A 26,751-nucleotide genomic window follows, 5' to 3' on the forward strand; every position below is an offset into this window, starting at 1 on the left:
TTCATGATAATGAATTCTTTGAAAAAATGTCTAAGGAAACTCCATGATTTCACATTTAGACTAAAGAGTCCTACTAGGCACCAGCAAAGGTGTTTTCTACAGCAGACTGCTTTGTATACCCATAGCAGTCTCTAAAGTTTGTTGAACTCCAAGTGGTCTGTCAGCTAAGTTTAAACACCAACCTCACCACATATCAAACATGTAAAATTGGAGGTGTACTACACAAATATTTTGATAGAGAGAAAGAGATAAATGTTCTAGTTTGGAGATTATGCGGCAGCCTAAAATGTAAGGATACAATGGGAAAACTTGATTGGTATCCTTGCCTAACTGGAGTCTCCACTTGAAACTTCATCAACACAGAGTTAAGTCTAAAATTTCGCTACTATAGCATTATTTTCTCAGTAGTTATGACTTGCGGAAATGATTCTCTCTTGACATAAAGCACACAAGAAGAAAAAACCCACATCTAATTGGAAAAGACTAGGGCCCTTTTTTTTATCCCTTTGCACTAATAATGAATGAAAACAGAACTAAACCTAATGAAGGCACTATTGTAAACAGCAATGCATACCTTATGTGCACCCCCACCTCAAAAAGGATTTGCCCCTAGGAACTAAGAATTATACTATGGCCCTTTTGAAAAAGTAAACCAAAAAAAAAAAAAATCTTCTGAAGAAGGGAACTGAATTACGGACCCTACATATATACTGACAAAATAAACTACTTCTCATCAGTACTTTGAAATTTCCCAAACTGGAAATGCAGTAGTAGTCTTTGAAAAGCCTACTTAATCGCCATAAAGTTAAAGTAGTTAAGACATTTACCAGTGGTCTTTAAATGAGAATGTGCATGAGAATAGTCTGCCATTGGGTAGAACACAGTGCTGCTCCACGTCCACACTGCCTGTGGGTCTGGATTGGAGCCCAAACACAATTCTAAGGTCTTTTCAGGTGATGCTGAAAGCTGCAGGTGCTGGGGCTACTCTCTGAGAACCACTGGCCTAAATTATTAATGGTACATCAGCACAACCCTAACCAAAATTTTGGTCAAGATGTATGTAAACTAATGAAGAGAGAAAAATGCTTCGAAAGAACGCTGACCAATTCACCCTATTACATCAACACATCAACATCCGCTTCATGGTCTTCCTCAGTCACTTTCAAGGACAGCACCTCTTCATTTAGGAAGAGCCCACTGAGCCTCTCCTTCCGCGCCTGCCTCTGCTCCTTCAGCTGCCTCTTGCGGAAGGCCTTCTGCTGTAGCTTTCGCTGCTTGGATCGCTTCTGTTAAAGAGAGCGACAGAAGGTCAGTACAGTTTAGACACTGCTGCATGCAGCCCAGGGTTAGTGAATCTAATTCTCTGCTTTCGAAATTTTAAGTTGTTCAAATTTCTCTACAGAGTGATTCTTACACCGTTGGCTTAGTTAAGATTCTATTTTTGTGGCATTTCACTAGTGATCCTTTTAACTAGAAAAGGCTGATAATTGATTGGGCTAGCTATGAATAACAAGATACTCTGAAAAATTGCATTTTTAAGTCGAATTAGGGTGTACTGGTATCAACACAGCAAAAATAAAATACTAGGACACAAAAGTGAATATAAAATGCAGAAAACATTGCCTAAATCCCTCATGCTTATGCTTTCAAAGTACATTTTACCCTGAGGACGAGAACTTTTTCAGTGGCTGTGAAAGAATCATGCCTTCAAAATATTAGGCAAATGTTATCTTAAAAGCCTGTTAGGAACCCAGTGGATACTCAATCATCATCATTGGTAAACCAAAACCAAAAGGGAATTACCACATATCCAGTGAAATTCTTTGGCAGCTAAGGATGGCTTTGTTTCTTCCACTTTGACAAAAATAAAACTTTGACAAAAATAAAACAAAACAAAAAATAAACAAAACGAAGCTAAATGGGAAGGGATATCTTCTGATCACTAATGAGTTTCCAAAGAGATTCTCCTTTCATCTTTAAATTGGCTCAAGTTTGTGCCATTGCAAGGAACCACACTCCCATGCTAAGCCGCAGAACCATTCCATGTACAGTTTGGCTCTCTTTTACAAGTGCTCAACAATAAGGTTCAACTATGGAAGAGGAGAACAGAATTGTGGAAAGTATTATTAGAGTTTTTGATTTGTCAAGGAACAGTTAAGTCTGAAACATCAAGAAAACACTAAACACGCGCGCACGCACGCATGCACATAGACACACATGAGCGTACACCCCCCCAAGACATCGTCAGTTTGGGATCTAATAGACAGCAACACCAGCAACATAGTTCTTAGTAGTGAGTTGTAGTCTTGAGAATTAGATGTTATTTTCTTACTTCCAATATTTCTTAATGAAACGGAACATAAAAACCAGAAGACTGAAAGTAATATGGTTGTGGGTTAGCACAGCATTCAACCTGGTCAATCAAAACCAAAACCCATAGGCATCTAGACAGTGGAATGATTTTTAGTTTCCAAGAGGTTTAAGTGAAGGAGTACTTTGCTTGATATTGAATTGTTAATTTTGAATGGTACATTTTTGTATTAGACATTTTACCTTTGAATCCCGAATCCGCTCTGCTGCACTTGCAGACAGGTTGCTGTCGCTGTGTGCTCGACTCATGTTGGCACTGGAGTTTGAAGCTGAGTTTCCAACACTGGACCCACTGCTGCTTGCAGAACTGACCATGCTGGCACTGCTGCTGCTGGCGCTAGCACCGCTCACTCCACTGGTGCTTGCACAGCTAAAGTTGCTTCTCTTCCAGGCCTCCCTTGTAGGCCGCTGACGAGGGCTATGCTCCTTGATATAGTTTCTGACCTTGGGACACACAGACAAGCACTGCTAAGTATTGCACCTTGATATTCTACCCTCGAAATGCTGGGGCATATGCCCAAAGTGCTTTAAATATATAAAAGAGGTAGAATAAAAGGTCATAAGAAATATCTAAATACACAAATAAATACCAACTCAGGTACATTAATTCTGCTCAGCGTGAGCTTTAATATTAGATTCAAGGCCAGTCTTGGCTATAGATTAAGACTGTTTAAAAACAGTACCCAAGAGATGAGCAGGGACAGCATGAAGGAAGGGAAGAAAGGAAGGATTAAAACATCAGCAGTGTCCAAAACGCTATTAAAAATATAAAATATTACGTAGCAAATGTTATTATTGGCTTTCAGAATTTGAATTCTATGAAGACTGAAATGAAAAAACAACAACAAAAAAAAAGGATGTGATTATACATTTTCAAAGGTTTCCACTAAAAATTCAAGTAGATTAATGATCTTATCTCTTGATAAGTGTACATTTTCCCCTTAATTTTAGTGAGGGGAACAATGGTACCTGATTTTGAATGCTTACCATACTAGAGAAAACTAGCTGAAATGTGGGAGAGTATTACTGTTGTAAGAAATGAGAGAATTTTCACAAATGCTAAAACACAAGACATCCGAAAGAGAGAATTTAAAACATTTCTATTAGAGCATGTGCCAGAGCAAAGGTGTAGCAAAAATGCTATTTGGAAGCGATCAGAAAGGTACATCTCAAAGCACCTGTCCGTTCTCCCACCAGCGTGGCTCTTGTTGAGCAGGGCTTGGGGGTTTCCTGCAGGATCTCATGTACTCTAGGCTGGCCTTGCAGTCCTTAACTAGTCAGGAACTTCTCATCTTTCTGCTCTGCATCCCAAGGGCTAGGATCACAGGCATTTGTCACCACTCCAGGTCTAATTAGTACTTTGACTCTGACTACTCATCTGTTTTAAATTCAACACAAATCTGGACCTCAGTCTAAGCCACCCTTTAAGTGGTGAAATAAGTCTGAAGGTCTATAGAACTAAAAGCAGAGTCTAGATCTTCACTGACAGAAAACATCTTAAAACCATATGCTCTCAAATATTATTGTCATTTTTTTTCTTGGCGGTACTGGGGGTTGAACTCAGGGCTCCGCACATGCTACAGAGTACCACTGAGCTACGACTCTTACCTCAGCCATCATTTTCTTTCTAATGTTACATTTCTCTGCAGTGATTCTGCTCCTGAGAGCCTATGTGTACACATACGATTTCATAAGCCTATACTTTATAAGATGGTGGCATCCTCAGTGGATAAACAATCTCTATTTACTTTACGTACCTGCTTCAGTTTTTCATCTGTGAGACAGTTAAGTTCAATAATGAACTCACTGTCTGTAGGGGAGATCTGAGCAGAAGGATCAATGATTTTAATAATGTCAAGTTGCTCCCGAAGGCCCATCTCAGTACTGACTTTTCGGCTCAGATACTCAATATATTCCACCTATGTGAAGAAGAAGTACAACAAACAATGCCAGTGTTAAACCCTGACTTTTGCTATATGAATTATGACACATTTTAGACATTAGAAGAATTGTCTTGTCCAGGGCTCCAATGAAGAAGCAACCACTGAACAAGAAAGTTGATTGTTCCTTAAGATCATTGCTAAGATAATTTCACTTGTTTAATGGAAAAAAGTTGAAACTCAATTTTAGACTTATTAACCAATTCACATAACTCAGTGGCTATAAAGAGGTAATAAAGGGGGCTTCACATCTTCTCTCCAGCTAAGTTCTATTCCACGTACACTTTTAATGTCAACATCCAAGACTGTCAACATATTTACCTGTTCATCATTTGTCATTGCACTCCAAGCAAGCTCATCTAGATTCCGGTGCTTGTTTTTCTTTTTAGAAACCAAGCAAGGTGAACTTGGAATACTGGGTATGACATCAGAAAGTACATCGCTTCCACTGGCAATGTCACTGCCTGGTAACTTATAAAAGGAACAAAGATAGGGGTTAAGAACATTAAACACTGCAAGCTGCATTTTAAACATAGTTACACATTTTATACATCAATTACAAGTTACTTAAGCAAGGCATGGTTGGTACACATGCCTGCAATACACAGGAAGTAGAATGACGACGACAAGTAGTCTAAGGACAGCCAGAGCTAAATAACCAGCCTCAGGTCACCCTCGCTTACAGAAGATCATGAGTCAAAAATAAAATAAAATTTACTTCAATAAAAGACTAATTATCTAATCAGAGAATCTTTCCAGTGAGAAAGATTCTAATACGGAACCATACCTATTTTACACAAAACATCAATGTCAGGATATTTTCTTTGAAGTTTCCCACAAAAACGAACTTTCTAAAAAGCATGAATCATAACTGAGAATTACTAACCTGCTGGTCTAAGTTTAAATAATAAATAAGGTTTTGAATTTATAACCACACTATTATCAGGCCATAGAGCTTGAGCAAGCAGGAGTTTGTAATCACAGGAGACCCAAATGATCCACCACTTACTGGTGTGTTTCAAGATACAGAATTTCATGAATCCTCCAATGCACAGTAACAATAAGAACAACGAAGTCTTTTAAAATGTGCTGTTAATATGAAGCAAAAACTCAACAAAGATTAGAAAAGGAAATGAGAAAGTGGAAGACAATGTATAGACAAAGGAGGAGAAAAACTACACTTAAAACACAGAAAAATTTGATCAACTTCTGGTTTCTGCCTACATGCACCCAGAGCTGAATGGATCCCACAGTTCTCTGTACCCAAATCCCGTGGGGGAGAGAGCTGGACCCTCAGAAGTGCTGACAATCCTGAGAGCTCAGGGAGACAAATACTTCTACCCACATTTGTGACCCAAGCAGAACCTGCCTAGTGCCATCTACGCCCTCTGGACACAGGAACCTAGCAGCAGTCAGGGGCAGGACCCTTGCAATTTTTGCCTGCACCTGGAGCTGAACCACTCCCACAGCCCTCTATAACTAAATCCCTTGGGGGAGAGAGCAGGAATTTCAGGAGTGCAAACAATCCAGAGACCTCAGGGGAAACCAATTCTGCTCACATTCCTGGCCCAAGAGGAACCTGCCTAGTAGCCCCTGGAACCTAGGAGCAATAGCAGCTGGAAACTTCGTCTCCTGGAGTTTTCCAAGCCTTGAGGCTTCAGGTCACACAAATCCAGGAGCAATTTATCTGTTCCCGGATCTGGCTAAAAAAAAAAAAAAATTCTCCAGGAGTGCTGACACAGAGGCCTACAGCAGGGTCAAGTCACCTTCAGAGGCAGCAAAACAAGCTAACACCAGAGACAACTGATGGCAAGAGGCAAGCAAGGAGACTAAGCAAGAGAAACCAAGACTACTTGACATCATCAGAGCCCAGTTCTTCTACCAAAGCAAATACTGCTTTGCACCAGAAAAGTAAGATTTGGATTTAAAATCACATTTCATGATGATGATAGAAGACTTTAGACCCCATATGTACAACAATGCCAAGCAACCAGAGCTTCCAGGGACTAAGCCACTACCTAAAAACTATACATGGACTGACCCTGGACTCTGACCTCATAGGTAGCAATGAATATCCTAGTAAGAGCACCAGTGGAAGGGGAAGCCCTGGGTCCTGCTAATACTGAACCCCAGTGAACTAGACTGTTGGGGGAGGGGCGGCAATGGGGGAGGTGGGAGGAACACCCATAAGGAAGGGGAGGGGGGGAGGGGGATGTTTGCCCGGAAACCGGGAAAGGGAATAACACTTTCGAAATGTATATAAGAAATACTCAAGTTAATAAAAAAAAAAAAAAAGAAGAAGGATATAAATAACTCCCTTAAAGAAATACAGGACAACACAGGTAAACAAGTAGAAGACCTTAAAGAGGAAACACAAAAATCCCTTAAAGAATTACAGGAACGCACAGCCAAACAGTTGAAGGAATTCAACAAAACCATCCAGGATTTAAAAATGGAAATAGTGCAGATGATATGATAGTATATTTAAGGGATCCCAAAAGTTCCACCACAGAACTACTAAACTTGATAAACACCTTCAACAACGTGGCTAGGTATAAAATTAACTCAAATAAATCAGTAGCCTTCCTCTACACAAAAGAGAAACAAGCCGAGAAAGAAATTAGGGAAACGAAACCCTTCATAATAGACCCAAATAATATAAAGTACCTCGGTGTGACTTTAACTAAGCAAGTAAAAGATCTGTACAATAAGAACTTCAAGCCTCTGAAGAAAGAAATTGAAGAAGACCTCACAAGATGGAAAGATCTCCCATGCTCATGGATTGGCAGGATTAATATAGTAAAAATGGCCATTCTACCAAAAGTGATCTGCAGATTCAATGCAATCCCCATCAAAATACCAATCAATTCTTCAGAGAGTTAGACAGAACAATTTGCAAATTCATCTGGAATAACAAAAAACCCAGGATAGCTAAAACTATCCTCAACAATAAAAGGAGTTCTGGTGGAATCACTATCCCTGAACCCAAGCAGTATTACAGAGCAATAGTGATGAAAACTGTATGGTATTGGTACAGAGACAGACAGATAGACCAATGGAATAGAATTGAAGACCCAGAAATGAACCCACACACCTATGGTCACTTGATTTTTGACAAAGGAGCCAAAACCATCCAATGGAAAAAAGATAGTATTTTCAGCAAATGGTGCTGGTTCAACTGGAGGTCAACATGTAGAAGAATGCAGGTCGATCCATGCTTATCACCCTGTACAAAGCTTAAGTCCAAGTGGATCAAGAACCTCCACATCAAACCAGATACACTCAAACTAATAGAAGAAAAAGTGGGGAAGCATCTCGAACACATGGGCACTGGAGGAAATTTCCTGAACAAAACAATGTCTTATGCTCTAAGATCAAGAATCAACAAATGGGACCTCATAAAACTGCAAAGCTTTTGTAAGGCAAAGGACACTGTGGTTAGGACAAAATGGCAACCAACAGATTGGGAAAAGATCTTTACCAATCCTACAACAGATAGAGGGCTTATATCCAAAATATACAAAGAACTCAAGAAGTTAGACCACAGGGAGACAAATAAACCTATTAAAAAATGGGGTTCAGAGCTAAACAAAGAATTCACAGCTGAGGAATGCCGAATGGCCGAGAAACACCTAAAGAAATGTTCAACATCTTTAGTCATAAGGGAAATGTAAATCAAAACAACCCTGAGATTTCACCTCACACCAGTCAGAATGGCTAAGATCAAAAACTCAGGTGACAGCAAATGCTGGCAAGGATGTGGAGAAAGAGGAACACTCCTCCATTGTTGGTGGGATTGCAGACTGGTACAACCATTCTGGAAATCAGTCTGGAGGTTCCTCAGAAAATTGGACATTGAATTACCTGAGGACCCAGCTATACCTCTCTTGCGCATATACCCAAAAGATGCCCCAACATATAAAAAAGACACGTGCTCCACTATGTTCATAGCAGCCTTATTTATAATAGCCAGAAGCTGGAAAGAACCCACATGCCCTTCAACAGAGGAATGGATACAATGGAATATTACTCAGCTATCAAAAACAATGACTTCATGAAATTCATAGGCAAATGGTTGGAACTGGAAAATATCATCCTGAGTGAGGTAACCCAATGACAGAAAAACACATATGGTATGCACTCATTGATAAGTGGCTATTAGCCCAAATGCTTGAATTACCCTAGATGCACAGAACACATGAAACTCCAGACGGATGATCAAAATGTCAATGCTTCACTCCTTCTTTAAAAGGGGAACAAGAATACCCTTGGCAGGGAATAGAGAGGCAAAGATTAAAACAGAGAGTGAAGGAACACCCATTCAGAGCCTGCCCCACATGTGGCCCATACATATACAGCCACCCAATTAGACAAGATGGATGAAACAAAGAAGTGCAGGCCGACAGGAGCCAGATGTAGATCTCTCCTGAGAGACACAACCAGAATACAGCAAATACAGAGGCGAATGCCAGCAGTAAACCACTGAACTGAGAACAGGAACCCCGTTGAAGGAATCAGAGAAAGAACTGGAAGAGCTAGAAAGGGCTCGAGACCACATATGAACAACAATGCCAAGCAACCAGAGCTTCCAGGGACTAAGCCACTACCTAAAGACTATACATGGACTGACCCTGGGCTCCAACCTCATAGGTAGCAATGAATATCCTAGTAAGAGCACCAGTGGAAGGGGAAGCCCTTGGTCCTGCCGAGACTGAACCCCCAGTGAACTAGACTGTTGGGCGGAGGCGGTAATGAGGGGATGATGGGGAGGAACACCCATAAAGAAGGGAGGGGGGAAGGGTTAGGGGATGTTGGCCCTGAAACTGCGAAGGGAATAACAATCGAAATGTAAATAAAATACTCAAGTTAATATAGAAAAAAAAAAGAACTAATACGTTAAATTTTGAAAAAAAAATGGAAATAGAAACAATAAAGAAGCACAAACGGAGACAACCCTGGAGATAGAAAACCTAGGGAAGAGATAAGGATTCATAGATGCAAGCATCACCAACAGAATAGAAGAGATAGAAGAGAGAATCTCAGGGGAAGCAGAGACTTTAGAAAACATCTACACAACCATCAAAGATAATACAAAATGCAAAAAGTTCCTAGCCCAAAACATCCAGGAAATCCAGAACACAATGAGAAGATCAAACCTAAGGATAATAGGTATAGAAGAGAGTGAAGACTCCAACTTAAAGAGCCAGTAAATATCTTCAACAAAATTATAGAAGAAAACTTCCCTAATCTAAAGAAAGAGATGCCCATAAACATACAAGACGCCTACAGAACTCCTAATAGATTGGACCAGAAAAGAAATTCCTCCCGTCACATAATAGTCAAAACACCAAATGCACAAAACAAAGAAAGAATATTAAAAGCAGTAAGGGAATAAGGTCAAGTGACATATAAAGGCAGACCTATCAGAATCACACCAGACTTCTCACCAGAGATTGCAAAAGCCAGAAGATCCTGGACAGATGTCATACAGAACCTAAGAGAACACAAATGCCAGCCCAAGCTACTATATCCAGAAAAACTCTCAATTAACATAGATGGAGAAACCAAGATATTCCATGACAAAACCAAATTTACACAGTATCTTTCTACAAATCCAGCCCTACAAAGGATAATAGATGGAAAACTCCAATACAAGGAGAGAAACTACACCCTAGAAAAAGCAAGAAGTAATCTTGCAACGAAACCAAAAGAAAAGAGACACAAAAACATAATTCCACCTCTAACAACAAAAATAACAGGAAACAACAATCAGTATTCCTTAATATCTCTCAACATCAATGTACTCAATTCCCTAATAAAAAGACATAGACTAATAGACTGGATACATAAAGAGGATCCAGCATTTTGCTGACTACAGGAAACACACCTCAGTGACAAGGACTACTACCTCAGAGTAAAAGACTGGAAAACAAGTTTCCAAGCAAATGGTCAGAAGAAGCAAGCTGGAGTAGCCATTCTAATATCAAATAAAATCAACTTTCAACCAAAAGTTATCAAAAAAGATAAGGAAGTACACTTCATATTCATCAAAGGAAAAATTCACCAAGATGAACTCTCAATCCTAAATATCTATGCTCCAAATGCAAGGGCACCTACATACATAAAAGAAACCTTACTAAAGATCAAAGCACACATTGCACCTCACACAATAACAGTAGGAGATTTCAACACCCCACTCTCATCAATGGACAGATCATGGAAACAGAAATTAAACAGAGACGTAGACAGACTAAGAGAAGTCATGAACCAAATGAACTTAACAGATATTTATAGAACATTCTATCCTAAAACAAAAGGATATACCTTCTTCTCACCACCTCATGGTACTTTCTCCAAAATTTACCGTATAGTTGGTCATAAAACAGGCCTCAACAGATACAAGAAGATAGAAATAATCCCATGCATCCATTTTGGAAGGTAACACAATATCATCCATGTACAACTGAACAATGTAGCATGTGCCAGATATTAAAAACAGAGACAGGCAGATCTTTGGGGCTCACTGGCCTGTCAGCCTAGTTTAACTGATGAATTTCAGGTCAGTAAGAGATCCTTTGTCAAAAAATGCAGATGATATTCCTGAGTATAACACCTGAGATTGGACTCTGGGTTCTACATGCATGCCCCCCCCCACACAGTCAAACGATCATGAACACACACACAAACATACACTAAAAATACCTATACTTGGGCTGAAAAGATTGCTTGGTTATTGAAAACACTTGTTGCTCTTGCAGAGGACCTGGGTTTGATTCTTAGCACCCGTATGATGGTTTACAACCATCTGGAGCTCCAGTTCCAGGGGTTCTGATGCCCTCTTTTGACTTGCAAGGACACCAAGCATGCACGTGGTAAACAGACTTACACGCAAAACATTAATAAACATAAACTCAATAAATCCAAAAAATATAAAAATACCTATAGTTTCAAAATTTAAGAAAATTTTCTTTTAATTTCTGGAGCCTGTTTGTTGGGGGGGTCAAGGTATATGATACACACTTAATTTTCGTCTTTGGGTTTGTATTTGTTGTGGGAGATGAGGCAGTATAAAAAAATAATGGAGAGTAGTTTTGATAATAGGAAGTTAAAAACACCCTAGAATGAATACATACTATGTACGTACATAATACATACACACATTCATTCATTCATTTATTTATTTGAGACAAAATCTCAAGCTAGGTATCAGGCTAGGTGGAGCTCTCAATATGTAGCCCAAGCTGCCTTGTTCCTCCTGCCTCAGCCTCCTAAATACTGCAGCTACAGGGATGTAGCATCATGCTAGCTGATATTATGTAAGTTAATTAATTTACGTTGATCAGACTCTTCAGCCAAAAAAGTGCTGAGCTTTTTTTTTCATGTCCCCAACCTGAGAAGCTTAGAAAACACAAGTGACACTTGGTAAAATGTATTTTGTTTTTCTATTCTTTGCCATGGTTTCTGATCACTTAAAAGATAGTAAAAGCCCTTAGAGAATGTGTCCTATGTTGCTAAATTGATTTGCTTATTTTTTACAAGGTAGTGCTTAATGACATCAGAGAGAAAGGAAAAGATATTTGGGAAAGAAAAATAATTCAGTAAAACCATAGATCACAAGAACACGGGATAAGGTTAAGAAAACGACATAAATAATAATAATAATAATAATAATAATAATAATAATAATAATAATAATAATAAAAGATCCCAGGAGTGATGGAGCATGCCTTTAATCCTGGCCCTTGGGAGGCAGAGGTGCAGAGGCACAGAGGCAGGAGGATCTCTGTGATTTTTGAGGCCAAGCTGGTTTTCACAGCAAACTCCAGGACAGTCAGTACTATGCACACAGATCCTGTAGATCAAGGCAGGCAGGCAGGCAGGCAGGCAGGCAGGCAGGCAGGCAGGCAGGCAGGCAGGCAGGCAGGGTAAAAAAAGAAAGAAGGAAGTAAAGAAAATTAGTGCTGAGAATGTGCACAATACAAGAACTAGAAGCACTCCTGTGGCATGTAAGAGTAGACACAAAACGGTTTCTAAGTGACAGAACTTGAGTAAACAAACAACAAAGGTCAGCACTAGACATGAAGATTTTGTTGTAATCTCACAAACACTCTGATACACATAAACAGAAAACATGGATGGATGAGAAAGTTTTGAAGAAATAAAATGATTTATATATAAGTTGTTTAGGAGCACTCAGTGCATCACTGACTCCTGATGAAGACTAGCTTCCTTGAGATTCTGCTTCTAGGACTTACTCAGCACAATGGACCATACCCCCAGAATATAAATAAACCCTTCCTTAAGAAAAAAAGACCTATCTGATAAATAGTTACTAAGGAGTCAAATATTAAGGCTAATGGAAAATATTTCACAATTACATAAGCTACCCAGGATAGTATACTTTAAACTTTTCAAGTGTTAACCAATTCTTCTAGCTTAACACACTTATTCCCACAAATAATGCTATTCAAAGAAATTCATTTAAGTGGTGACCAAATTCAAAATTGAACACAAGTACAGTGTTTTCAAATATGCCAGGCAATCTGGTCTGTAATGTACTATGAAATAAGACAGCAATCTGGATGTGGACAGCAGGGAAATGGGGTGTGTACAAATATTCTTTTGAATAGACAACAGTCATTGTTCACTATATTTTGTTATGTCACAAAGGCTCATGTACTTTGTCCATGGAACCACTATAATTTGAAGTAGCATCAGGGATCAAGGACTCAGCCTCAGATAATGGGGTACCATGGCATAACAAGGTCATTCAAGTGAAAACGCCAAGTAGTCGATTGAACATAAGGGGCTACAGTAGCAATTGTACAGCCCAATTAATTGTATTAGCTCCTATATATCAGGCCAGCAATTTCCCACTTTATAATTGATAGAGTGTTTCAGAAAAAAAAATGCTTAATGAGTTCTATCCTATATTTTTCGTAGACTGTATTCAGTATCTTTCTACCATAATCAGTAGCTGTGACACATGGAGAGAATTAAATCAAACCTCTGCCATATTTTCTGCAAGATAAAGCAGAATTCTGGGAGTAACCTCATTTCTATAACAGCTGATGTGTAATTTCAGATTGCGCTTCTTGATTTAAAGTGTGACAGCATTATTACTCACTCTTTGCATCCTCTAAGCTTTCCTGCTCAACAAGAGATGATGTCTGAAAGTATGACTAGTCAAATATAACTTTCCAAAGAATAGGTGAATCACTTATGTTAACTAGGGTAGCACCGAAACATTTGCCCAAAAGTTTAAATAGAGGCAGATTTTAACCCTGACAGTGGATGATGTTTAACCTCTAGCTTCAATGATTTTGCTCTATTAATCCTAACAATAAGTTGCAATCATTATCTGGCATGATTTACTTAATATTAGTTAATACTTGATAATACTTAAAAGTAATTAATAATATCTCACAAGGTAAGGAAGCATTTCAAACTTCCTTACATATTTAAATGTTAAATATCCATGGGAACAGATTACCTATACTCCAACACAAGTAGGAAATCTGGCTGTAGAGTTGGCTCAGCAACTAAGAGTCCTTGTTGCTCTTGCAAGTGGATTTCTGGGGGGAGGAAAGCAGTAGCTAATCTAAAAGGCAAGATCTTAGTCTTTGGATGAAGTAGCATCTTAGCATTTACAGTGCTTTAATCAGTAAATGCATAAGTAATGTCAGGAAACACCTCCCTTGGAGAATATTCCATAGTATTTTCTCATTTGACATATAATGCCTTTTATCATCTACATAACACCTTTATGATTACATATATCCATAGTATTAGATGGGCTACAACTTATGAACGTGCTTTCCTTGTTTACATTTGCTTGCTTGCTTATTTCTTTCTTTATTTGATATGTTGGGGGAACAGGGTCTCACTATGTATTCCTGGCTGGTATGAAATTCACTGTCTAGGGCAGGCTGATCTTGAACTCGCAGATATCCACTTACCTTCACACCCTCAGTGCTAGGATTAAATATGTGTGTCACCATGCCTAAGTCTTTCTAGGGGACCCAAATCACCCTAATAAACAAACCTCTAACAGGCTGTAAATCTTGTTTGTCAAATTGGCTGGATAAGGAGGCAAAACTTTAGGTACTTTTGTGAGAGAATTTCTTTTTTGGATCATTTAAAATGGGAAGACCCACCCTAAATGTGGATGGCAGTCCAGATACCAAAGAAAGAAAAATTTAAAAGCTAAAAGGAAGCTTTCTTCTTACCTTTCTTTTTTCCCTTTTACTGGCAACTTTATTTACTCTGTTGCAGTTTCTACTGCTCTGTTCTCTGCTGATATCCGAAGCCAGTTTTGGGTTTCCAACATGGGCTGAAGACTACTGGCTCTCCACAAACTCTCTAGACCTGAAGCACTAGATTGAAACTACTGAGACACCCAGCTTCATGCATTGGGCAACTACAAAGTTTTCAACCTCCCCATTGTGAGACGACAAGTGTTGGACTACCCAGGCCACACCATGTAAGCCAACCTAATAAGTCTCCATTTAGTATGTATTTATTCTATTTGTTCTTTGCTTCCAGCAAACCCTGACTAATACACAGACACAAGAAATTTAGAGACCAGTTTCCCTTACAATTATGAATATAAATTTCCTTAACAGAATACTATAAAACTACACTCACGATTAGTTTAAAGGGACTAAATACTGTGAAACGTTAGGGCTTATTTCAGAGCTATAAAGATGATTAAACAGGAAAAGCAATCAATGTAATAGCATCAAGTTTATTAAAAGATCAACTTTAATCATTCTATTAATAGAATGAAGAAATCATCTAACATTTCAATAAATACAGAAAAAAATTTGACAAAACCACTTTCGTGATAAAAAGATTATACTGACTATACTAGCGATAGAATGAAAATTCCTTTTTGATATATAGCATTTACTGAAAAAATCTACTTTTATCATTATATTAAATGGCAAAAGACTGAAAGTACTCTTCCTAAGAACAGGGGAAACCCAGTAAGCTTTCTCCAATGATGTTATTACCTTTTCTACTTTTTTTTCAGGTAGAAGGATACCCAGGGTCCCACTGCCTACCCAAGGCTGGCTCCCAGCTCCCTCAGTGTCCTGAGTGATGGGGTTATAGGCATGCATCATCATTACTAGGGCCACTTCAAACGTTTTAAGATTAAAACACTTTAATGATCTAGGTAGAATGAACAGCAAGAAATAGACTGGAAGGAAAGAGAAAATCATTCACTGAAAACATGATCTTAAAACACAGATGAATCCACACAGGAGGGAAAACGCAACGCTAGCAAACAAGTTATGAACCAAATGGATTTAACAGATATTTATAGAACATTTCATCCTAAAACAAAAGGATATACCTTCTTTTCAGCACATCATGGAACCTTTTCTGAAATTGACCATATAATCGGTCACAAAACAGGCTTCAACAGATACAGGAAGATTGAAATAATCCCATGCGTCCTATCAGATCACCATGCACTAAGACTGGTCTTCAATAACAACAATAATGACAGAAAGCCCACATATACATGGAAGTTGAACAATGCTCTACTCAATGACAACTTGATCAAAGAAGAAATAAAGAAAGAAATTAAAGACTGATATAGCTGTTTCCTGAGAGGCTCTGCCAGGGCATGACAAATACAGAGGAAGATGTTTGCAGGTAACCACTGAACTGACAACGGGGTCCCCATTGGAGGAGTTAGAGAAAGGACTGAAGGAGTTGAAGGGGTTTTCAACCCCATAAGAACAACAATACCAACCAACCAGAGCTCCCAGGGACTAAACCACTACCCAAAGTGTACACAAGGACAGACCCATGGCTTCAACTGCATATGTAGCAGAGGATGGCCTTGTTGGGCATCAATGGAAGGAGAAGCCCTTGGTCCTGCCAAGGCTGGACCCCCCCAGTGTAGGGGAATGTCAGGGTAGGGAAGCAGGAAGGGTGGGTGGTTGGGTGGGGGAAAAGGGATAACATTTGAAATGTAAATTTAAAAAAATTGAAGAAAGAAAAAAGCAGGGAAAAACTTACCTGCCATTTTTACTTATACAATAGTGATGTTGATGGGAGGGACCTTACCTGCCATTCAAATTCACTATCTGACCAATCCCAATATGTGCTGATAGAAGAGGAGACATCACTACAGACACTTCCCTCAGGGAACAAGTCAAAAGAAGTGAAGTCTTGATCATCTAAGAGGGAATAGCAATCATCTTGATCTCCAACAGAAACTGAAGAGAAGAGCTCCTCACTACATTCTGAGCTTGCGACACTCGTACCACACGAAGTGAGGTTCCACCTTCAAAAGCACCAGAGAAATCACATAAGGAATCACAGAATTCACACAATTTAAAGACATTAACAAAACCCACTTGCAAGAAAGATCTTTTGTAGTATGAGGGTAGTGGGGTTATTTCTTAGAGTCTTTACCCTTTAAAATTATACTAAGGGATGGCTCAGTTACTGTGAGGACTGTATGAGAATGGAAAATATAGCACATATAGAAAACTCTCAGTACATAGCAGTTATTACCATTACTGAAAATGAGGTGACCCATTTCAGGCCAGATAAAGGAATGCAAAGTGGAGATAAGTTCAAGTACCTCTTAAAAAATAGTTATTTATTTACTTTATACCTCGACTGTAGTAGTTCCCCCACCCATTCATCCTCCATTTCATTTTCAGAAAGCAAAAAGGTTCCTCTTAATTTAAACAATCCCTTCTTTTTCTGTGTGCTTCATGTGTGCAGGTGCCCACTGAAGACAGATGATGATGTCAGACATCTGGAACTAGAGCTACAGGCCACTGTTAGCCACCTGAGTTAACTGACTTAGGTCCTGGGAGCTCAACTCAGGTTATCTGGAAGAGCAGCAAGTTCTTGTAAGCACTGACCCATTTCTCTGGCCCTGTAAATAACTTTTACCAACGTTAAATAATCTCACTATAAAAAATGTAGGGATAAGAAATGAATGAAGGGCTGGAGAGATGCCCAGCGGTTAAGAGTACTAGATGCTCTTCCTGAGGTCCTGAGTTCAATTCCCAATAAGTGCATGGTGGCTCATAACAATCTATAATGCAATCTGGTGTCCTCTTCGGGCCTGTAGGCATCCATGCAAGCAGAACACTGTATACATAATGAATACATATGAAAAATAAAGAGATGAGTGTATAAGATTAACATATTAAGTCCACTGTCTGGCAATACCTACTACATAGCTTCTTGGTACCTTTTCCCATGTGCTCATATAGTTTAGTATCTTGCTTTCACTTAGCATTCACTAGATACTGAACGTTTTAAGTAAATGCAATTATCTTATCTGACATGTTTGGGGACTGGGTATGTTTTAATAGTTTAACGATTTCAAATTTCAGGAATATCTTTGTGTGTGTGTGTGTGTGTGTGTGTGTGTGTGTGTGTGTGTGTGTGTGTGTGTGTGTGTGTTGGATATGAAACCTAAGTCTAAATATAAAACCAATTTCTATGGGACTGTTCTTGCAGTGGATCCGCTTCAACTGCCAACACCTACATGGCAGTTCACAATCATCTGTAACTCTTTCCGGAGGGTCAAACACAATCTTTCAGTCTTTGCAAGCATCAGGCATGCCCATGGTACACAGACATACATGTATGTAAAACCAACTATTTTTACATGCACTCTATACACATAATCTGAATGTCGTCCTGGGAACTATATATTTAATATGTCGTGTGTGTGTGTGTGTGTGTGTGTGTGTGTGTGTGTGTGTGTGTGTGTGTGTGTTTAAGTCACAGAACAAGTTGCAGGAGTTGGTTCTCTCCTTCCACCATGTGGGTCCCTGGGACAGAAGTCAGGTCATTAGACTTGGCTGCTGGTTAAGTGCCTCTACCTGTGCAGCCATATACAGTCGTTCTCAGTTTTTTAAGACAGGGATTCTCTATGTTGCTCTGGCTCTCCTGAAACTTACTCTATAGACCAGAATGGCCTTGAATTCAGATACCCACCAGCTGACCTGAGTTCACCATCCCTGGAAACCATACAAAGGTGGAAGAAGAGAGCTAACTCCACAAAGGTTTCCCGTGACGTCCATGGCATCTATGCCCTACACACACACACACACACACACACACACACACAGAGAGAGAGAGAGAGAGAGAGAGAGAGAGAGAGAGAGAGTCTGACTATACATACACAATAATAATGGATAAACTGTAAAAAATAGTTTTTGTTTAATTTGTTTAAAAGTGTGCATCTGGCCAGGTATGGTGGAGCAAGCCTTAAAACCACTCAGGAAGCAGATGCAGGTAGATCTCTATGGACTCAAGCCTAGCCTGGTATACAGCAATTTCTAGGCCAACCAGGACTACATATTGAGACCCTGCTTCAGAAAAACAAAGAAAAAATACGTATTGGGCATTTTTCTATTATTTGTGCTAGTGTTTCATTACTATTTTGTGTGTATTTCAGACATTCAAGGATATATAGCATTTTGTCACTAGTATATATTACAGGAGGGGTTTGGTGCGTTAAGACTATCTTGCAGTACAGTGATCTTTTTTCTTTTGTAAATTTTCACCAGTTTTATAACATTGGTCATTAAGATCCCGCATAAACACAAACTGCCTTGCTAGTAACATAGGAAACTAATCCTTAAAATAATAATTACTATTTCCAGTACTAATAAGCCCCTGGAATAATGACTTTCTGAAGAAAAGTCTATTATTAGGTTGCACCTCATCTTTCATTAAACCCAGCTTTTCTTGAATTATGTAACTTTGAACAATTTCTTATCTGTTTTGTACAGCTACCCTTAAATATAACAGCCCATGACTTACAAAACGTAGGAAATAAAAATTGCATGGTATATTATCCTTTGAAGTAAAGGTAAAATATTTTAAAGCACTGAAACAGAAATGCTAATTTAGTTCCCTAAATAAAAGAGCAGACATCAATAAACTTACTTAAATACAGAACTCATCTAAAAATTTTAGAACACTTTGCTGTTGGGTGTTGTTTGTGTGTGTATGTTTGGGGGAGGGGATTCATGCATGTATATATGTGTGTTTATACCAGCATATTACCTTGTTCAGTTCTCAGGTACCATACACTTTTGTTTTGAGACAGGCTCTCACTGGCTAGAACTTACCAAGTAGTTTAGGATGACTGGCTAGAGAGTCCCAGGAATCCATACATGTCCCTCTCCTAGCACTGGGATTATAAGGCATGCTGTGTTACCAATTCTGAGAACTGAACTCTGCCAGTCCTTTCCCAACTAAGCTATTTCCCCAGACCCTAGAACATTTTCTGATATTACTTAGTTTTATCATATGGTTAGTAGGTAGATAATATTCTCATTAGGAAAAAAAAATACTAGGGCTGGGGAAACAGCTCTGTACATAAGTTGCCTGGAGTTGCAATGTGAGCACCCGAGTTTAGCTCCAGCACCCATGTAAGAACGACTGACGTAACAGTGTGAGGGAATACTTCCTGTGATGGGCAAGTGGAGACAGAAGGATCCTGTCTTGCTGGTCAGCTGGTCTAACCAGATCAGAGTGCTCTCGGCTCAGTGAGAGATTCTGTCTCAAAATAATAAGTTAGGTGCTGGAAAGGTGGCTTAGTGGTCACTCTCACAGAAGACACAGGTTCAGTTCCCAGCACCCACATGGCAGCTCACAACCATCTGTAACTCCAGTTCCAGGGGTTCTGGCACTTTCTTCTGGACATCATGAGTACCACATGTATGTGGTACAGACATACATGTAACATGTAGGCAAAACACATGTACAGAAAATAAATACAGATTTTAAAAATAAGGTGGGGAATAACTGAGAAAGATCCTTGACATGAATCCTTGCATACCCATGAATATACACACATATATGAACAAATAGAGACTAATAATAGTACACAACCCAGAGGAATTAACCTCATCACCAGGTCTAGCAATAAAGATTCTAAATAGCAATTAGAAGTTATGTCCTGGGTGTAGCAGTAGACTGGGCAAACTATTTTTTCTTGTCTTCAAATTCCACGTGACTCCATACCAGTCTCTACCTTTAATTCATTAGTCATTTAACAATTATTCTTAGTCAGTAACATCTTGGTGCCAAATACTATCTTCAGTGATGGGAGAAGCTGCAACTAACCTTTTTTATTATTATTATTAGAATTGGCTTTTAGCTTGCAAAACTCCTGTGGAATCCTTTGCCTCCTTGTGAAATAATGACATTCTTCACAAAAAGCCTGTCCCACTTACGAACCTAACTAGTCAATCACTGACAAGAATCAGGCATTTGTGTGCTTTTGCACTCTCTCAGTGTTCCTCGGGTTTTCAGATTTGGGAGTGTATATCGAGGCTTGGATACACTCAGATGTGGCTGCCTTTTTGCTCAGCAGTAAGTGAACAGGATTCACAGCTGAAACAAAAATTGCCAAAAAAAAGAAAAATAGTACCTTTTCCTGTCAAAGATTTTAAATTCATATATCTAGTGTCACTTACAAACACAATTCTTATATCTTTAAGTAATGCAGAAAAAATGGATAAAAATACTTTTATTCATTTCTAGCATTTGATACGAAGTTCATCCCTTGGACTCAGTAATTCCGCTTCTAGAATTCTACTTCCCTCAAATAGAAATTTTGAAACTAAAAGATGTATTAAATTATGTACAAATAATATTATTTTTAAAAAATAAAGTAAAAAAAATAAAGTAAATAAAATTAAATGTCCCTTGAAGAATAACCAGTTTATGTCAACAATCGTATTTTCAAATCACTTATCAAAAATGAAAGAGCGGGCTGGGGAGGTATCTCAATGGTTAAAGCATTTGTAACACATGCCCAAGGGCCAGAATCTGAATCCCAGAACCCATGAAACTATGCAAGTGAGCATCACTGTCCACCAGAAACTCCAAACCCCAGGACAAGCTGGCAAGACAAAATTAGCTGAATGGGCAAACCAAGGCTTCATGAGAGATCCTGCCTGAATGAACAAGGTGGAAAGCAGACAAAACCACCAGGGATATCACTTGGGTGTACTCCCACAAACAGGTACTAACATACAAAAACACACATAAACTTGCACACATACTCATGAGAAAGAACAGGAATGTACAGAACCACATAATTATAATAGTTCGAAATAATACATATAACCTGACACTGTTTCATTATATAGGTTGAATATCTCTAATCTAAAATCCAAACTTTACAGTGTCCCCAAATCCAAAACATTTTGCAGGCAAGTTTATATAGAGTCATCTCTCCAGTCCAAGCCCTTATATTATATCTTAGTCCATTAAGGCTGCCAAACATCACATTTCTAACTACAACCATAAAATTACTCATAAAGGAGACTTTCCCTAAAACTTTGAGAGAAAAATGTTAATAAAAATCTCAATATTTATGATGATTGACTTTAACAGTTCAACAAGTATTGTTCAAATGTTAGTTAAAATATAGTAAAGCTAATAGCATTTCTTCCCAAGGCTGTTCCAGAGTGTATATGAACTAAAGACTTAGTTATTTTCAGAAGCAACATGGTGTGTTCCAGGCCAGCTTGGGCTATAGCACAAAACTATGTCAAATATAAAATTACAAAATGTTCAAATTCAGAAAAGAGCTAGGTATGGCGGTGTTGAGGAAGCAGAGTTAGGAGGATCAAGAGAAGTCCCAAACCAGCTTGGTCTTCACAGTGAGTTCCAGGCCACTTAGGATCATAGAATGAGACTGTTTAAAAAACAAACAAACAAACAAAAAAACAAACAAAGAGGCCTATTGAGATGGCACTCTAGAACAATCTTTAGTTCTGTAGAAACTGAGTAACTGATGTCTCTGATACCTCTTTTCATATCCTGCCAAACAGGTGTGAAAAGTAAGATCATGTCCTCACCTGTATACTTTTCCCAATGGTTCATGTCAATGTACATATTCTCTTGAAAGAACCAACTACATTATCCTCTTTAATCTCATATTTTAGTCACAAGACGTACCAATATTGTTAGGAAGGAAGCAAGAGATAGAAAGGCAGGTCAACAAAACCTCTATTTACAACAGAAAAACCTCAGCAAAAGAAAATGCCTTCAACTCACGTATGTATTTAACACTGCCATTTTGCTTAGACGTCTACTCACATTTGACTTACAAAAATGTATTCTACTTTTCCAAAATTCCAGACAAGACTAATCACATCATATGATATACTCACAGCAAAGGGTAAGTATTTCTAAGATGGAATCTAGAAACTTAACTCCTGGGCTCTAGTGACCTTCCTAATTTGGCACCCCAAGTAATACAGGACCATATGTGTGTGCAGCTCCAACGGTCTGGACAGTGAGTTCCTTACCTTAATAAGGGTATTTACTTGTGACAGAATTTATTTTCCCCCAAATCTAGACTGCTGGCATGGTAACCTCTATCACAGATGAGAATCGACCTGAGAGGCAATTAGTACTGGTGATGTGACTCCTGAGTTAATGAGATTGTAGATCCATCCTGGTATCTGATAAATGAAAAGACAACATTGTCATCCTCCAAGGCCCTCATCAAGAGTATTATTTGAACAATCTGCCCATTTTCTTATCTGGTAACAAACAGGAAGCAAAATAAAGATAATCCAAATATCTAACCACTGACAAACTTTCTAGATGCAATAGTTTCCTTTATGGTGACTAAACTTTAAGTAGAATTTTCCTGCTTAACTATTCATATGTGCTCTACAGACAGCTGCATGACTTGGCAAATGATGTGAAGAAAAGAAGTGATGCATACACCTCCAAAATAAAAGAGCTCCCCAAATTAAACTGTGCTGAAATTTATGACTTCTCCCTAAAAAGAATCGGCAACAAGCCCATGATCTCCCCAAACACCATCTTGCAGAAGGACAAGAAGGCAGAACACTACAGAAAAGAAGGACAAGTCAGGTATGATGGCTCCCACTGGTGAAGTAGGATCTCAATGAATCTAGGGCCAGCCTGGGTTGTATAGTGACGTTCAGGCCAATCCGGGGCTACAGAATAATAAACCTTTCTTTTAAAAAAAAAGCCCCACAAAGATTTATGAATATAAAAAAACAAAACAAAAACCAAAAAAGAAAGAAAGAAAAGAACACGTTTTTTTAGTGATATATGCTTGTAATCTCAACAACCCACACATACCAGGCTGTATCTATGATCTCATTAACTCAGGGAGTCACAGCACCAGTGTTAATGTCCTCTTAGGATGAATCTCATCTGTGACAGAGGTTACCATATCAGCAGTCTAGATTTGGGGGAAAGATAGGAGGACCCCAAAGTAAAGCCTACTCTTGGCTACATGAGACGATATCTCAAACCTGTGGCCAAACACACATTAAAAATAATAATAATAGCAAGGCATGGTGGTGCACACCTTTAATCCCAGCTTTTGGGAGGCAGAGGCAGGTGGATCTCTGTGAGTTCCAGGCGAGCCTGGTCTATAGAGAGGTCCAAGACAGCCAGGGCTGTTACACAGAGAAAACTTGTCTCAAAAAAGAAAACATGAACTACAACAACATCAAATTTAAACCAAGATGGCCTAAGACAAAACCCATCATCAACTATACATCTATTACCAACTCCTCCTTTACTTTTTGATAAAACATATTCATAACTAGGATTCCTGCTTGTAAAGTATTGGGTTGGAAAGGCAGGTTTGAAATGAATGAGTCAATCCAGGTTTGGTGGCTCTTGCTGCAATCCTAGCACTCAGAAGACCAGGCCAGAATTGTCTCAACCTAGCCTGGGTTATACAGTGAGTTCCAGACCAGCCTAGACTACAGAATGAGACCCTGTCTGAAGTAAAGAAAAAATAACTAACTAAATAAACACACAGACAGTGGGTAGAACTAATGTTTGAGTTCAGAAAACTGAAACATCCGCCTAGACCTTAAAAGAATCTTTAGAGCTGAGAACAGGACAAACTGTAGAAGAAAAAACATCCCTGGACGCTGAGAGCAGAATATAAGTCCTCTGTGAAAGCATTGCACTCTCTTAACCAAAGAGCCATTGCTCGAGCCTCAACTTCCCAGCCAACCGCCTTCACCCCTAATCACCAGACTTTGGCAGTGCTTTACCCCCAACCTCTCACCCAGCTGATTGCCCTCAATCCATCACAGGAGTTGGCAAATACTGAAATTATCTCAATTTACTGGGTGTGTAACTTGGTCTCCTGCTTCAGAAGTCAAATATCTTGAGCTCACTTCAATTTTGCATGCATGTTCACTTTTCATGGGTTAAGGATGCTTCTCTAAGTTTAAGGAAGTGCTGTGATCACTGATAACATTAGATCCTTTAGCTCTAATCCAAGTTTGACCTCTGGCTCCAAAGGAGCAATCTATGTCTGCAAGGCCTTCACCTGACTAGGGGTTATGAATTTCATACTTGGTCTTTCTCTCTGGGCTTCAATTTCTTCCGTTTGCCATAAAGATTTGGAATTTTTGTAAGAAACTCACTGTCACCTCATTATAAAATGTGTTGCCCTGGTATTCTGAATAACATTGTTTCTAAAACTATAGATTTACCTTTATAAACCACATGATATGTGTAAACACAGTAAAGAGATACTGTTTTAAGGTTAGCAGGGGGATATATGCAAAATATGGAAGGATCTGACTGAACTCATATAGCAAAGTTGGATCAGAAACCAGAACTGGATTCCTTATTTCTATTATCCTTACATGGACCCTTTCCTCATCTCTTGTCCATACTCTGTGTATGTGTGTGTTAGAGGTTGGAAATATGGCTCCATGGTTAAGATCATATAATGCTTTCAGTCAACCCAAGTTCTGTTCCCTGCATCCACATCTAGCCTGGCCACAACCACCTGTAACTCCATTTCCAGGGAGTCTGATGTCTCTGGCCTCCATAGACACCTGCACTCTCATGCACATGCCCACCCCCGATTTGCACACAATTTAAAATAAATTATTTTTAAAAGTTGAGGCTATATTGAAAACCCCTGTTGTATCGCCCACGTTAGGCATAACATTTAAATGTTTGCATGAGATAATTCTCCAGAACACTGCCTTCCAATAAAATAATTTAGATGAACACCTTTAAGAAATTATTTGTATAAATCAGCCCACTAAACTCACTCTACTTCCCTCATCAGGGTGCAAGGCCAGTGGTATGGAATCTTCCAGAGTTTACATTAGTTTACAGAAAGAAGTAAGGCAATGTATTCATTAGGAAGGGGGAAATGACTAGTTTATAGAGTAAGGATATACCTCAGATGGTAGAAAGCTTGTCTAGCATGCGTGAAGCTCTGGTTTCAAGCCATAGTACTGAAAAAAATTATAAATTTGAACTAAGCTTAGTTGGACATCACAAATGTCTGTAATCAAAGCACTTGGGAGGCAGAGGCCAGAGGACCAGGAATTCAAGGTCATCCTCACTGCATAAAACAGTTTTGCTTATGGACTAACCTCTGAGAGATCCTGGTCTGAAAGCAACAATGGGGGGGGGGAATGACAATTTTTCTGGTACAATTCAGTATAGGATGAGGTTAAAATTGAGAAAGAGGAGGTTCAATCTTGAAAAGTGCTTTTGTAGAGCTACTGATCGATTTTGGGCCTCTCAAATTTACTCTGTAGTGTACCGAAATGAAAGGGTTAAACTTTTGCAGATGAATCTAAAAATCAAGAGTTGGGGTTTAGGATTCTCAGCGTGCTGATGGGGGCAGGGGTCACGAAGAGGTAAAAGGAGAAGATCAATGAGGAAGGGAAGAATTGCTAGAGTGTAAAGAGGAAAAGGGAAGAAGAAAGAAGGTGCAAGGAAGCTGGTCTTAAGAAAAATCAGAGGGCAGGGGGTGAAAACAGGGAGGAGCTGAGAAGAGCTTTGGTCAAAGGAAGATGGGGGAGGGGGCAGCCCGCAGCTCAGGCTTGCAAGAGGGACCAGGAGGAACCCTGCCGGAGTGCAACCTGGCGTCCTCAGGCCGCCCGCCTGGCTGTGGGAAGTCCGCCCCTGTTCTGGGAAGAGCTCCTTTACCTGTTGGTGTGAAACCGGTGGAGCGGATCCGTGCGATGGCAGGAGGAGAGCTGGCAGCCAAAGTCGCTGATGTCCAGGCAGCCAGGTTCCTCGCTGGGGCAGGTGCCCACCCCACGAGGGGCTCCTAGGAGAGGGAAGGGCTCCTCTGGGGTTAAAAACTTCTCATAGGAAGTGGTGGCCGACGCCTCGTCCGACATCGTGGGAGGTGGGCCGGCTTGGATTCACTGACTGCAGATGGGCTACTCGGGCGCTTGCCCCTTCCCCCACGCTAACCTGGCCGCGGTGGCCGCCGCCCCCGGGTGTGCCCACCGCAGCCGCCCGAGAAGGGAAGGGCTCGGCACAAAGGTAGCTGCGAGGCCGCAGCAGCCCACCGGCCACACAGTCCGCTCCTCTGAAACCTCGGAAGCCGCCGCCACCGCCACGGAGCCCGACGAGTCACTGCGGCGCCGCCGCCCGGCCC

The 26,751-nt window shown here is 39.6% G+C and overlaps 1 protein-coding gene across 1 annotated transcript; it reads right to left on the minus strand.

Annotated features, from left to right (window-relative positions):
* Positions 1–26,751, minus strand: Fam199x (family with sequence similarity 199, X-linked). Its single transcript, XM_032889690.1, has 6 exons — positions 26,292–26,751; positions 16,392–16,611; positions 4,632–4,781; positions 4,128–4,289; positions 2,554–2,814; positions 1–1,286 (listed from the first exon to the last, which is right to left on the minus strand). The coding sequence occupies exons 1-6, from the start codon at positions 26,486–26,488 to the stop codon at positions 1,116–1,118; spliced, it is 1,161 nt and encodes a 386-aa protein (XP_032745581.1). The 5' UTR covers positions 26,489–26,751; the 3' UTR covers positions 1–1,115.

The sequence above is a fragment of the Rattus rattus genome, chromosome X, assembly GCF_011064425.1.
Source record: "Rattus rattus isolate New Zealand chromosome X, Rrattus_CSIRO_v1, whole genome shotgun sequence".
NCBI lineage: Eukaryota > Metazoa > Chordata > Mammalia > Rodentia > Muridae > Rattus > Rattus rattus.